Below are 14,451 nucleotides of genomic sequence, written 5' to 3'. Positions count from 1 at the left end.
CCATGAGTGGATCAATGCAGCGACCCAGAAGGCATGTAGCATTAGTGGACTTGAGAGCCATACGCCTAGACAAGAACACCTTCGCTGAATGCTCCATGCATGTTGACTCCTTATCTGCAGGCGTAGATGGGAAAGAACCTGCAGCCCGAAGAACCCGAAGCCCAGACCACCAAGCTTACCAGCGAAGGATGGGTGGACAGGAAAGCAGGATACCCCCGGAGCCACATTGTACCTCTTTGCCACAGTCCTGGGAACCGCTGGAGCGGACATTGGCTTCAGCCACAAGAGAATGGGCTCTGTCAAAGCCTAATTGAAAAGAAGTAAAGGCTCTGAAATAAAGTAGGAGGAATAGAGCACCTCCGTCAGAATGTTCAACCTCAACTCAGCTGTATGAAGAGGCAACTCCAAGATGTCTGTAGCCTTTCTTATTACCGCATGATAAGTGGTCACCTCCTGCATCGCCAAGCCTTTTGATGATGAAACCTCCCACTCAGGAGAAGTATCCAGGCCACTATCTATACTCTCTCCTCTCTCAGTCCCTCCATGTTCCTCCTGATAATCTTCTTTCAACAGCCTTTGAGCCTCTCTCAGAAACCTTGTCCTCGGAACTGGCGTTGATGTCACTAGATGCAGTGCCGGTGACTTCTGTATTGCCGAAGGGATGACAACAAGAACAAGAGTTGAAGCCGGTTTGGAATCAGACGGCGCAAGGACGCGCCATCTAGAGGTGGTCGACCCTCAAAGGACTGCAGCGGTGTCGAATATATCGGTGTCGGAAGAGGCCAACCCCCTAGAGCCATAGGCATAAAAGGCATGAGTGGTGCCTGGGGAAAGCGAGGTGGCAAGCCTCCCAGGGTATATGCCAACAGACACATGGGGTCAGCAAGCCAAACATTGCATTTAAAAATGCAACAGATCAGATCCCAAAGCCAGGAAACAGACTATGCTGGATCTGGTATCACAAGCTCTGGAGCCCTTCGGTGAGGCACTAAATTCGGCTCTGGTTGTGGCGCAGTGGACCTCAGAGCCAGAGGTGGAGTGGTTGATAGAGACCTGTTTCAAGATCCCATTTTAAAAACTGCTGGTGCAGCGACCCGGCGCACTTAAAGCCCTCGTGCTACCTGCATGGGCGAGACGGTTTACCTAGGGTGCTTAATGGGAAATGGACAGCAGTTGGCAAAGTATGCATGAGATGACTGGATTATCTTAAGTCCTAGGCATATGACTGACCTGGTTGCTGGCCGGAGAAGTGTGTTAGCTAGTCCCTGTTGGGCGGGCTGGGATGCTGTGCACATCCTAATACGCGTGGAGTGGGAATTGATAGTCCCAATGTTGTAGTAGGTCTGTCTGTGGGTGGGTGGGTGGGTGTTCGAGGGCGGTTTATTGTGCATTGCACATTGATGGTTTATTGTTCATAGAAGTTTGCGGGGTCTAACTCATGGTGGGGGGCTACCACTAGATGCCAAAAAACAATGATGGGAACAGATTTTAGACTCCGGACATGGAACGTCAGAGGGTTGAGAACATACACTATGCGGTATAGAGTGCTAACCTTTATCAAGCGACAACATCTCCATAGCTTGCTTACAGGAAGCGCACGATGCGGTATAGAGTGCTAACCTTTATCAAGCGACAACATCTCCATAGCTTGCTTACAGGAAGCGCACGATGCGGTATAGAGTGCTAACCTTTATCAAGCGACAACATCTCCATAGCTTGCTTACAGGAAGCGCACCTGGACGACTCAGGGGCTGGTAGTCTAGCTAAATAGGGGTAGGGACAGACCTCATATTTGACATATGCTAGGGGCACACGAATATGGGTTGAACTGAGGGTCCATTTTTCCTATACCTATATAGAAGCTGACATAGGTGGGCGGCATGTCCTGCTATGGGGGACCCTGGATGGACGTGACATGACCATATTGAACACATATGCCCGAACATTGGTGACGCCACATTCTTTCATAATATAGAAGATCTGTTGATGCCCGACATGGACGTGCCAGCTCTTGTGGCTGGGTGACTAATTGTATACTGGACTGTGACTTGGACCGGGCGCCTTCTAGGACGGGTACCAAGCCATTGATGGTTGCGCAGCGCAGGGTGATGTACAACCTGGGCTTTGAAGATATCTGGAAGTTTAGGCATTCAGATTAGATAGGATACTATTTGCAGGCTTCTCACTGGTGGAGGACATAGAGGTGAAGCTCTTGGTGCGTTTTCTGTCAGATCACACTCTGGTTAGCCGTGTAGTGGGGTAGGGTGTGTCTGCTCCGGGAGGCTCTGTCCCGGAGGATGTTGGCTGATGTACTGGAGAACCCAGTCGGTAGGGAAGTGCTCTTGAAAGCATTGTCTGATTTATATGGCGATTAATTGGGATACCATGTTCTGTAGTGCCCTTATATAGGAGGCCCTAAAAGTTGTATTGAGGGGCATATGTACGGGCTTGACGTGCGGAGTGTGTAGGCAACTCCAGCGAGAACTTGGCAGAGAAGAGGCAACGTTGGCCACTCTGCAGGCGGGGGAACAAGCACAACTGGTCACTCACAGAAGGGAACAGGAGGTGCGTAGGCACAAAATGGATATCTGGGACCACTTGGGCAAATATACGCTTCAGCAGTATAGGCAGCAGCTGCACAGGAAGGGGGAAAAGTGGGGTCAGCTACTAGCATGGATACTTCGCAGGGTTCGCCCACTGGCGTGGACAACTCATTTGATATTGCTGGATGGCACAAGAGTTCCATCTGGACTAGAATAATGGGCGTTTTCCAACATTTGCGGTGTGTATATTCAGCAGATCTGGCCATAACACCATTCCTGGAGGGGCTTGGATGCTCCACAGTTAGCACCAGTGGTCACAGAGTCCCTTGATGTACATTTTGACCTGGAGGAACTTCGCACAGCATTGAGTATACTCCCACGAGCGAAGCCACGGGAGGTGAACGTTTTCCACCAGTTTTATCAAGCGTTCTCAGCGACAGTCACACAGGAACTTTTTGAGGTGTGTGAAAGTGGTTTGCAGGCCACGTCCATGAGAGATGGAGAAATTTGCAGGTTTCCCAAACCGGGTGGTATTAAATTTGATCCTGCTTCTATTGGCCGTTTACCATGACCAACCCGAAAATTAAATCTAAGTTTTTTGCCAGCAGCCTGGTGCTGCACAAGACTCTACTAGGGTCACGAGGACCAGAGTGGGTTTAATCCTGGTCGGCATACCGGCTTAATCTGGGACGACTGGCCATGTACTCCATGAAGTGGAGCATCGGATGAGCTACTGGCCCTGGTCTCCATCAATTTAGAAAAAGCTTTTGACACTGTGGACTGAGGTTACCTACTTCAAGTGCTGACAGTTATGGGTTTTGGTCTGCAGTTTCAAGGATGAATCTGGCTGATCTACTCTGCTCTCAGTGCGCAGGGGGAAAAGTTGGTAAGAGGCCTGGGCGAGAGACGTAGTAGGGCTGCCTCCTTTTGCCGCTACTCTTTGCATTAGCAATAGAACCCCTGGCAATCTGGGCACATTGGAGGCCATCAAAATGGGGGACATGCGACATATAATCTTGGACTACGAGAGTGACTTTTCTATATTGCATCCCCATGAGTGGCATTACCCATGCTGCTGCAGCAGTTGGATGGGTTTGGGGGCATCGCTGGGCTTTACCTCAATCAAAATAAATTGATATTTCCACTGGCTTCCCAGGTCAGTACACCGCTGGACGGTCACCCTAGTCTGGGATTGCGCTGGTAATTAGAACACTTCTGATATTTGGTGATAGAGGTGGCACACACTGAGGTACAGCAGCTACGCCTTAATATGGGATGGGTACTATATGGACTGCAAACGTCGGTTTCCTTTTTCAATACTTTGTCACTATCCCTGATGGGCAGACTGGCGGTCTCTAAAATGGTTCTATTGCAAGTTGTCAATCTACCCTGCAAAATTCCATCTTTCCAGTACCCAAGAAAGTGCTTAAGCAGTTGAACTCGATGCTTATCTTATTGTGGGCAGGGCATCGCAGCAGGGTGGCCATGTCTACCTTAACCAGGGACTCGACCTCCATGTGACGTCGATAGCGAGTCTCTATTAGACAATCGGAAGTGAGCTGCTTTATATGGACTCACATACAGTCTTTCAATGCCAGATTTAACCTGGTGCACTACAACTTCCTGCACTGGACTTTTATAACACCTAAGAGTGTCCACTGCATCTCTCCCTCTCTCCTGGCTGGACAGTTGCCTCTGCTGCAATGATAGCAGGGGGACTTCATGCACCTGGCATGGTGGTGCCGGTTGCTGCAGGGCTTCTGGTCACGGGCTTCTGCAGTTGAGAAGTGGCATAGGGATGTGTAGGGGTGGTCACTGGCTGAGAAGGTGCACATGAAACAGTGTGCATGATGATAATTTGAAGGAGACCGCCATGTGTGGATTGATGTGTGATTCTCAGCCTCCCAGGAGGATGTGGAGCTGGCGGAAGATGGTGATGTGGACACGAATGCAGATGGGGATTTTGATTAGGATCAGGGAGAGGGTTTATAATAGTACTGTTAGTTTTGCTCAGTATTTGCAAACCAGGTGAGTAGCTAATTCATGGGGCATTTTGGAGGGGGTACAGCTAGATGTTCGTTGGCTGGTTGTGGGTGCCCAGTCTTATAAGTCGACATGTGCTGTGCATGTTATTGCCCGTACTTCGGTTTTATGTTATATAAAGCTTAAAAAAAATTAAAAAAAGAGATACAGAAGATCCAGGCTTACATGTCTGTTTAGAGGAACGTGCACTCTGCACAACCATAACAGTATAAGTATGTTAAAAATGGGTTAAAAACAAGTCAATTTTTCAGCACACATTATGCAAGACTGTTATTAGTCACTGCACCTGCAAATCAATAACAATCAGATGAAAGTGTTAATCATGTTAAGAAAAAAATCTACATGTCGCACAAAGAACATACCTTTTCTTTTTTCTATTCAGATACAAATTATTCATCCAGAGAGTAAATTTAGAGAGAGGGAAACAAGGTTAATCATTATGCATGTACAAAAATCATTGAGCATACAAACGGACAACCAAGAACAAACAAAAATACCTTTTCTTTGCCTTTGTTTGGACTACTGTCTTTTGGGCTGGACAGAGTTGCTTCCTTTTCTATGGTGCCAACAAAACAATGATCCGATTGGGTTTGAAATGAGACCGTACCCTTGGGAAGTTTTTTAATTCTTATAGCATGATTTCTCTGTGCAGAAAGCATATCCTATAAAACATCGAAAGTTGCTGCTGTTAAACATCATCATGCAACAAAATTGCACAGATGCTGAAAAAGGCATTTTTATATTACGGTTAACCAGCCAAGGAGCTAGGTCTATAATTGTTTCGGTTTCCAAAATAATGGCCCACCCTTTTTAAAAAAAATAAACAGTTTTCACATCAATTGACTTTCGAGTGGTTGTTTCCCAAATTATTCCAGCCTTTATTTATGCATACACACACAATCACTCTGTTAAACCAAATGTCAGGGAATGCTTTTCACACCTAACTTCGAGCACTAGAAAAATGCCAAATGAAGTCAAGTCCTCCAGGGAGAAGTAGGGGCGTAAGTAGGAGATAAAAGCAAACCCACAAGGAGCATGAGAAAAAGGTAAACAAGCGCAAAGGAGAAGCCAGAAACCCCGCTATTTTGATCATAAAGAAAATGTGCGTGAATCTAGGCACTCGGAATGTGACAACGTGCCTTCTGCAGGTAAACTATCTCTATCTGTAGAAGATTATATCTTTCATTTACGTTTTTTTGTATGTCTATTTTTTTTCTTTACAAAGAAGTTTTTACTCACTGGGACAACAGTAAATTCTACTTCATCAGAAATGTGGAGCTGGTTTCCATCCAGGATTTCACTGAAGTGAAAGAACATTCGGGCATCCCGATCAACACATTTTATAAAACCAAACCCATCCCTCATTGCTGCAATCACACCCTGTGAAAGGGAAACAGCTCAATAAATACACATTCCCAGTCAACAAGTTAGTCTCGCTAAGATAATAAGCACAGCGTGCATTATAATCAACAAACAGCAATGGCTTAGAAACCTATGTTTGCAAAACAACCTTGTTACGGTTGAATTTATTTGTTATGTGGTATGTTTAACCACTTATGGAAGGCAGTATATGACAATCCAGGGGAGCCATTCTGAACTTCGACAAAACACTGCTTTCCCATGAGCCTGCAACAGACCAGACCCCAATCGATCATATGGTCCAAAACAACACAGGTGTCCCTCTTTAATGGGTAGTATGGCATGCATAATACATTGTAGGTAAACGGAAATCCACTGGAGTGGCAGGTCAAGCTTCTCACTGATTTATTGGGCATTTTGTGAATCGTTCTAGAATAACCGACATGTATTTCCTTTTGGTTTATTAAACCACTGAAAGTGATTAAGTTGGCACGCTACGACATCTTGACTAAAATGTATACCTCTCCTAACATAATTCGAGGACACTTGGTTTAGTTTTAATGGTGTGGGTAAGAGTTTAGTGCTATTTTCTTGTGCTACGTTTCATTTGGAAATTAACAAATCTGAGTGCAATCAAAGGAAAAAAATGAAACAGCATAGATTAATTTGAAGATGTTGGCAGCAGGATCAGAAAGCCAAGCAGCAGAAGCAAGTATAGATTCAAAAGCACCACAACCCATGCAAAGCATTAGTTCTCCAATTGATTTCAATGCTCACACCTAAATGGCCATTCAGCACACGAGTTTTCCTATGCGGTCTACAATGCAATCCTCGAATAATTACACAGTAAACACAGCAGACTTCACTTTCTAAAGTACTTTTTAATCGATTTTACCATAAACCCCCTTTTCCTACCAACGAATAAGCGTAATAAAACACTGATTACTCCACAAAAGGATCTGTGCTCTCAAGCTTATTGCACTTTCTTAAAAAGTCTCACTAGTTTTATCTCTGCAAGTAATGGTAAACAAAGCTGGTACATGTACAATTATTCGAATTTGTCTTCATTTTGCACTGTAACTAAGGATGGGCGGCCGGCTTCATTCTGCCTGCGGAATTCGCAGAATTTGGTGACTCCACGCTACGCTTGAAAAGCGGAGTTCTTGCCAAATTCCGCCAATCTCCACATGGTGGCATTTTACCCCCACGAGGCTTCAAATTAATGAGAGCTGGTGAGCGAGATTTGGCATCCCCAAGCGCAATTTTCTAACGTAGGTAGTCATGGTTAGAGGGCTGCTAAAAGCTGATACTCAAGCAGCAGCAAAATGCCCTCTACTGGCCGTGCGCTCTTGAGCACCGCATGGTGCCTTCGGCTTTTCATTGCTGCTTGCACTACCCACACTAAATCGCAGTGCGACATTCATAATTTTAGTCCGGCGTTGGCAGAACTCTGCAGAATCTCAGAGTTTTTATGTAAAGCCGTTAAGTGAAACCTACCGCCCATCTCGAATTACAACACACTCTGGGCATGGGGATGCTGATCGAGAAAACTAGGCAGCAAACTAGAAAATGTAGAATGTTGGGCACATGAAACATATTAAAATGCATATAAACAGCCGGCAGGAATATTCTGAATTCAGGACTAGCAGGTGACAAGCTGAAGTGCAAGGAATGTGAAGTAGAAGATATCTTGGGTGAAAAGAAAAGCGAGAGTTATTTTGAAATGGATAGATTCTTGGATTTTTGTCACAAAGACACTGTCTTCCGTGAAACAGGCATATCGCTCACCATGTCCACCCTAGTCAAACGTATGAAATAAACTGGCCAATATTCGACCATTTTTTTTTATCATGCATGGAAAACGATTAGACCTACAAATCACAATACCGTACAAAGCAACAGTTTCAGCTCGAAAATGATCTCACGCTTACACGGTTTCTAAAATCTCACGGGTCAATTGCAGGATTATACACTAGAAATACAAGCTCTAAAACACTTATTGTTCTTAAACCATCCCAATTTAGTAGAATTTAAAAGGCTGTCCCAATACAAGTAGCCAATTCAAATGCACTTCAAACAAGTAGAAACAATGAGAAAAGGTCGTTACATTTGTAAAACACCATTTAGCCCAGTTAAACCTCGCACAAAAACTGGGCAGACAAAAGGATGAGCGTGGGACCTGCAAGAAAGCATATTAGAATATGTGAACAGATATTGCAGTACTCCAGGATGGTACAATCTGCTCCACACTTTATGATCGCCGATAGTCTGTGGTGCTCCATTTCTCTCCAGTGCTGGAGTAAATCATCACAGATTTCCATTTCCGCTTAGACACACTCTATATGGATGCGAGGATAAAAGGTACCGGATGGCTTGGGAAAGCAGCTCTACCAGGTCTCGTTTGTTTTTCTGGCGCCTTCTATTTTCCCAGAACTGGCATTGCGAAACCACTGAAGCTGCTCTATAATTTTGCTTGACGTTCGACATTCTAGGCTATTCTGCCTAGGGAGTGCTCTAAAAGTTACCCATAGCAGATAAAGTGGACTGTCCCAAAACAAGTAATGGGGTAGCTGGTATCAGCGGAAAGAAGCTGGGGCATAGGACTATTGGTCTCCTCCAATTAAAACCGATCAGACGCCTCTGAAGAAGCCCATGATATTCCTGGTGTATTTATTGCGAAGCTTTTTATTTGGGTCACGAGGTAGTACCAAGTGTGGCTGCTGTCATTTACCACTGGTGCATCAAGGACAAAAAAAAGATGCACAAATCAATGGTCTAATTGATGTTTTTGGGTGTTAGGCTCTTACAGGGTAGAGACAACAAGCAGTCCAGTAATTGAGGAGCCAGAGAGGGTTAATAGATTATGACCCAAACCACCAGAATTATTTTATTCTGTTGTCAGCGCATTTTGTGCATAATCCTAGATGTATTGCATTTCTATCTGCTGCATGTGGGCAGATTTCAAATAAAGCCATTTTGTATGTAGCGCAAATGAAAAATTGCACCACAAGCGGTGCAAAGAGGTAGCAAACATTTTGCAAAGGTTAATTAGTCACCCTGCTCAAAAAATCTATTATTTCAAGAAGGCACCCAAGAGTTCCGAAGGATCCTAAATATTTTACTAGTGAAGTTAGGTGTCTTGAATTTCACAATGAACAATTTAGTTTTGTAGGTTAACTATAGGTTCACAGTGTGGGTACAGAGAAAACGCTGATTTCAAGACCAGGCCTAGAACACAACTTTGCTTGCCATTTAAGTATCTATTCTTTCCATGTAGTTCTGTAGATTCTCATGCTCTGCATACCCCTGTTATCTAGTTTTGGGCTCTGATTTTTTTAACTTGTTTTCTTCGAAGTCAAAGTATTAGGACTCCTCTCCATGGTAATGCGCATGGTCATATGCTGAATTTTTACATTGCTTTTCGCCCATGAGGGGAAGAGATTAGTAGAGCTATTAGTAGTACATAATAGTGACCATGTGGTGGGTGGGTGAACGCATGTGAATCTGCAGCACTACATAATACAAATAAATACTTACAGTATGTATCCTAGTCCATTTGTAGCATGTGTGGCTGTATATACACAAGCTCTGCATAGACTGTAAAGCAGTTCTCCCCTAGTGGTAGGTAGTCATTGGATGGTGAAAATGACTGAAATAAAGCTCTAAGTACAGTCTATCCAACAAGTGCCAGGACATCCACACAGCAAGGTTTAGTGAATGGGTGTGGAATTGGCCTGTAGCTTCTTTGCAGAGGTCAGCTAGCACATGTTTCCAGAAAAGCCATAGAGCCACTCTTTCGGTCGAGCCTAGCCGAAGCGCACATGCGCTGCTCACTCCGTGAGTCATGCTGTAATAGAGCATGCAGTGGAAGCCCCGCCCACTCTCCACCCATATTTGTCATTAGATTGTGTCATTGTACTTCTTAAATGCTGGCTTCTTATTCATATAAAGGCTCGTTAGTCCCTCCCTCCTTGGTACCGTCTTGTCTGCATTTCTTGCCGCCCATAATGACTGGACCTTTTACTTGGCTAGTTACACGGTCTGCATTATAAATGGGTGAGCACTATTTTATTTATTGAAATTGGGGACAATGGCGGCTGCTTTTTTTATCTGCATGCTGGGCCCGGCGCCCTCTTTAAGGATAACACAATCAGATTTTTTTTTTTTACTTCAATACAGAGGGTGACGCCTGCTTCAGGGACACAGCGCTAGTATGCATTCTTATTGTATTTTTTTTTACTTTTATACGGAGCGCGGCTCCCGCTTCAGGGACACCACGCCCGGTTTCAAATGTTTTTTAAAAAAACCTTTAATATTGAGCGCGGTGTCCCTAAATCAGGCGCCACGCTTTGTTTTAAAATTAAACTTTCATAATAGGCCTGGCACCCGTTTTAGGGACACCGCACTGAACCAGGAGCAGTTTCAGCTTCTTCGCTGCCCTCTCACTCCCCTCAGCCAGTCTGTGCTCGAGGGGGGGAGGGGGGGGCAAGGGGCTATCTTAGCGAGTGAAAAGAAGCCTTTGCAATGCAATAGTCTCGCATTTACACAAGTTTGAGCTATTGGCATTGTAAATGACAATGCTTTAATTTAGGTTTTTATTTTAAAGATCCATCTCACGATATCCGCCTTGGATATTACTTGCCCCTTTCCATGGTTTTGAGAAGGCAACAAACAATAGTGTTTTATGGAAGGATTTAGCTCAACAATATGATGTGTTGATGCTTAGAAAATCTAGAGCATGAAGCAATATTTCCGCTACAGAGTGTGTAAGAAAACTGGCTTTTTGCAGGTCTACCCCCCTACTTTGTGCCCTCATTATAACAACTAGATACTGGTGTAATGGCTCTGAAATGTGCTGAGCCTTGCTAAACAGGACTCCGTGCATGTGCTCCCATCCTTAAATTGGTGCATATTTAATTAATTTATCCCCAATTGGCATAGCCTAACTTACTTGTAAGTCACTAGTGTATGGTACCACATGTACCAGGGCCGGCAAGTTAGAGTGTCCCCCAGGGACTGCAGTACTTGCTGTGCCACCCTGAGTGGGACTAGGTACAACATGGCTCCTAGCCTGACACTGCAGACTGGTAGAGCAGTTCTAAATCTGCTAACTACTTTGCCATTAAAGGTAATGGCAAAACCTAAACCTCCCTTTTTAGGTCTCGGCTAAGCGCGCGGAAGCGCGTTCTCGCCGAGAACCTTTTGTTGCCGTGTCTGCTTTCCAAGAGACAATTCTGGCCGCGCGCAGGCGATTAGAAATTGGCACGCGCACAAGTACGAGCGCTGCACGAAGCTCCCACACAACACACGCATGCGCATACACAGAAACAAACACTAGCGCACACGCACATACATACAGAACCCCCCCACGCATTCACACACGCGCGTGCACACACACACGAGTGCACGCCCCCCCCCTCCTTTTAAACTTACTGTGGCAATCTGGGGGACTCCGCTCTCAGCACGCGGCAGGGGCAGGCAGCGGGCATGTGCCTCGTGCCCCCTCTGCAGAGTTGACGCTGCGGCTCTTGGCAGCTCCTTTCCCGGGGCTCCCTCTTGGTCAAGGGAGCCCCGCAACACTTGCGCAACCTCCTGTTGTCGGCCCCGGGGCTCTCCACCGCTCACAGGAGCCTCGGGCCGCGAGACGCATTTCCTCCGCCTGCCTCCTCTTCTGGTCCGGACGCGGCCCCTGCCCCGTCACAGGCGACCTTGCCTGACTTCCGGTGTGGCCGCGGCGGAATTCCGGGGGCAGTAAGAGTTACTTTTTTAATGTGCTCAAATGTGAGTTACCAAATGGCTATTACCCTAAAGTGGTTACATTATACATATGGGCATATAATTAACGATGGCAATGGCTCTAATTTAAACAATGCCGAGACCATTGCATTGTAAATGCTTGTTTAATATATGTAACAAGTCACCCCTAAGGTAGGCCTAACAAGCAATAAGGCAGGGTGCTGTATGTTAAACAGTGGAACATGTACTTTTAACATTCTCCAACAGTAAAAACCCTAAATTGTCATTTTTACTGTGGAAAGGCTTGTAGACCCATTGTAAAGTACAAAGTTAGAGGCTGACACCTCAGCCCTGTTAACCTCTGAATTGGACTACTAAAGTTGGTACTGTAAGGTATCAAAATAATCAGTGCTATGAATCTGATTTAATGGCTAAAACAAATTTAACGTCACCAAGGTTTTCAGTGACCCCTTACTCTTGTACTCAGGGCCGGTCCTCCAGACAGCTTTCTGCCCTTCTGGGGCGACATGCTAACGACACCTAGGAAAGTTAACAGAGGTCTGCCACTTGTGGAGGGGTTACCTCCCCCAGCATGAAATCACACGGGTGTTCAAAAGCTTCAAAGGTGAAGCCACCTTTGAAGGGCAAATGGGGAACACTGAGAGAGGGGCTACTCTATTGTTTAGGTAGACAGGCTGGCACTACGGTCAGGGACTGGGAAGTCAGTTTTAAAACTGGTTTCCCAGGGGTATGTAGTCTCCTTGGCAGCCACAGCACCAGGTTGGGCTAAGGAGCTCTGGACAAAGAGTGGTTCTGCCATCTTATGAGTTGGCAGAATGGAATGTCCTGCTGCACCGTGGAACCAGCAAAGAGGCTTCACCAGCATAGACTGCACCACCTGAACCTGGTAGTTAGATAAGGAGAGATCTGAACCTACTGTTTCCTGCTCGAGGAGAAGCAGCCATTAGAGCCCAGCCAAAGCCAACAGACTCAAAGGGTCAGTGAGCTGGCCTCCTGTTTACTGCACAGTGACAACAGCTAAGAAGCCTGCTTAACAAGTTGGCAGCCACAAAGCCTTCAACCCACCACTAACGGCTGCCATGAGGCACCAGGACCCGATACACAAAGTTGCACCAGAGTTTGTCGAGCGTCGTCAAGGTGCAGCTGGGAGCCCCAGAGGATGAGTTATCGACCCTGTAAGGATTGGCCGAACTGGGAGTCAAGAGGCGACTGGACTTATGCCAGCAACAAGAGGACTTGGAGGGCTTGTTCCCAGAACCACCTCACCCCCTTCGTTGACTGAGATGGTGCCGCAGCAAAACCCCCGTCAACCGCATCACATTCACAGCATCGTTTGAGCATCTTCAGCATTCTTCATCCCTTGTGTCAGGACCACTTCCACAGAAAAGCCATGCAATGGATAAAAGCTCCTGGAACGGACTGTGGACTGCTTCATTTAACTGTCGGGAGGGCATTGCTGGTCCCCCCTGACAGGTTCCACCCTGGAGTTGGTCGCCTAAAGTGATTCAAAGTGAACACATACCAACTATCCCAAACTTTTTGATGAATATGTTTCTAAGTGTCAAATTGGTTGCATTTCCCAATGCTTGTTGGCAACTCTATATTGTAAATTCATTATCCCCGGAACCATCCAGTGGATCTTTTTTTATTGTGGTGTCTAAAAATTCTTCAATTGTTTTGGTGCTGTTTAAATGCTTTACACTTGTACTGTGTGTGAGCCTTGATGCTCAGAGCCACAACTAAAGAGGGTTAAGCTGAAGGTTTGACAACCAAAACCTAAGGATTCTAAAAGGGTTGGTAAGTGTATTACACGGTGCGGACGCACAACCACCCCATATAATATGTTATGTTCTGTTACACCCCATTTCCTCACAGGAGGGTAAATGAGTCTGGTAGTACCGATTCCAGAGTGGATCAGGTGGTGACTCTGGAGGTATTATCCTCTTTAAATCCTCGACAAATGCTTTAACATTAGGGATTCTGAAGAGTTATTATTGTTCCCTATTATGGAGATATGTCACAATATCTACAAAATGTAGTCATATAGACATGTAAGCTAACCCTTCCTGTGTAGACGGTAGTGTACAACGATTTGTACAGTAGGCTTTAGGGTGTTTTGTGATGTGTGGCACAGTAGAGGACAAATCTCTCCGATTAAGCTGCATAATATGTTCTAGTAGTAGGTCTTTGTGCTTCCTTGGGAATGTCCATACCTTCCAATCAATTTTATGTAACCAAACTCTAGGACCTCCGAAACCATACTGCAAGATTGAACTGTTTTGCATTTGGACTATGACTTTGCCTGGTTTCTGGATTAGTAGGTACTGTCTGCTGGGGAGACTGAGACTGCAGATAACTAATAGGGTTGCATACCAAAGTTGCCTTGCTCATGAGGGAGGTATCAGATGTCTGCCTGACCTTCCTCACTATATATGGTATTAGTGGGCGAGGTGGAAAAGCACAGGCAAAGATCCCAGACCAATTAGTTTATAGTGAATTGCCCTTGGACTGTGGGTGATAAAACCTGGAGTCAAAGTGTTGTCATTTTGCGTTCTGCAACATGGCAACTAGACCCATGTCTGGTGTTACCCAAATTCTGAACTATGGGAGAAGGATTGTGGGTGGAATTCCCACTTGTGGACTTTTTGCTGCATCCTGCTAAGGAGGTCGGCAAAGTGTAAGATACTCAGCCATGTGGTAAATATGGTAGTGCAATGTGTCCTTTATGTCTAGGCCTGACATGAAGTCA

General features: G+C 45.5%; 1 protein-coding gene across 9 annotated transcripts in view; it reads right to left on the bottom strand.

Annotated features, from left to right (window-relative positions):
• CSDE1 (cold shock domain containing E1) overlaps nucleotides 1–14,451 on the bottom strand; it is a 1,051,746-nt gene that overhangs the window by 439,163 nt on the left and 598,132 nt on the right. For 5 of the 9 annotated variants that reach the window (XR_013594894.1, XM_078644374.1, XM_078644376.1 and 2 more), the window contains 2 exons: nucleotides 5,826–5,966; nucleotides 5,084–5,248 (listed from right to left, as the gene is read on the bottom strand). Coding sequence is in view for 8 of the 9 variants with exons in the window: in XM_078644374.1 (XP_078500500.1) it covers nucleotides 5,084–5,248; nucleotides 5,826–5,966 (306 nt within the window). In the remaining variant the exon portion in view is untranslated. The remainder of the gene's footprint in view (nucleotides 1–5,083; nucleotides 5,249–5,825; nucleotides 5,967–14,451) is intronic. The other 4 variants (XM_078644375.1, XM_078644378.1, XM_078644379.1 and 1 more) reach the window with 1 other exon arrangement.

The sequence above is a fragment of the Lissotriton helveticus genome, chromosome 5_1, assembly GCF_964261635.1.
Source record: "Lissotriton helveticus chromosome 5_1, aLisHel1.1, whole genome shotgun sequence".
Classification (NCBI taxonomy): Eukaryota; Metazoa; Chordata; class Amphibia; order Caudata; family Salamandridae; genus Lissotriton; species Lissotriton helveticus.
Note: the sequence above shows the minus strand (reverse complement) of the source record. Positions and strands in the feature narration are given on the sequence as shown.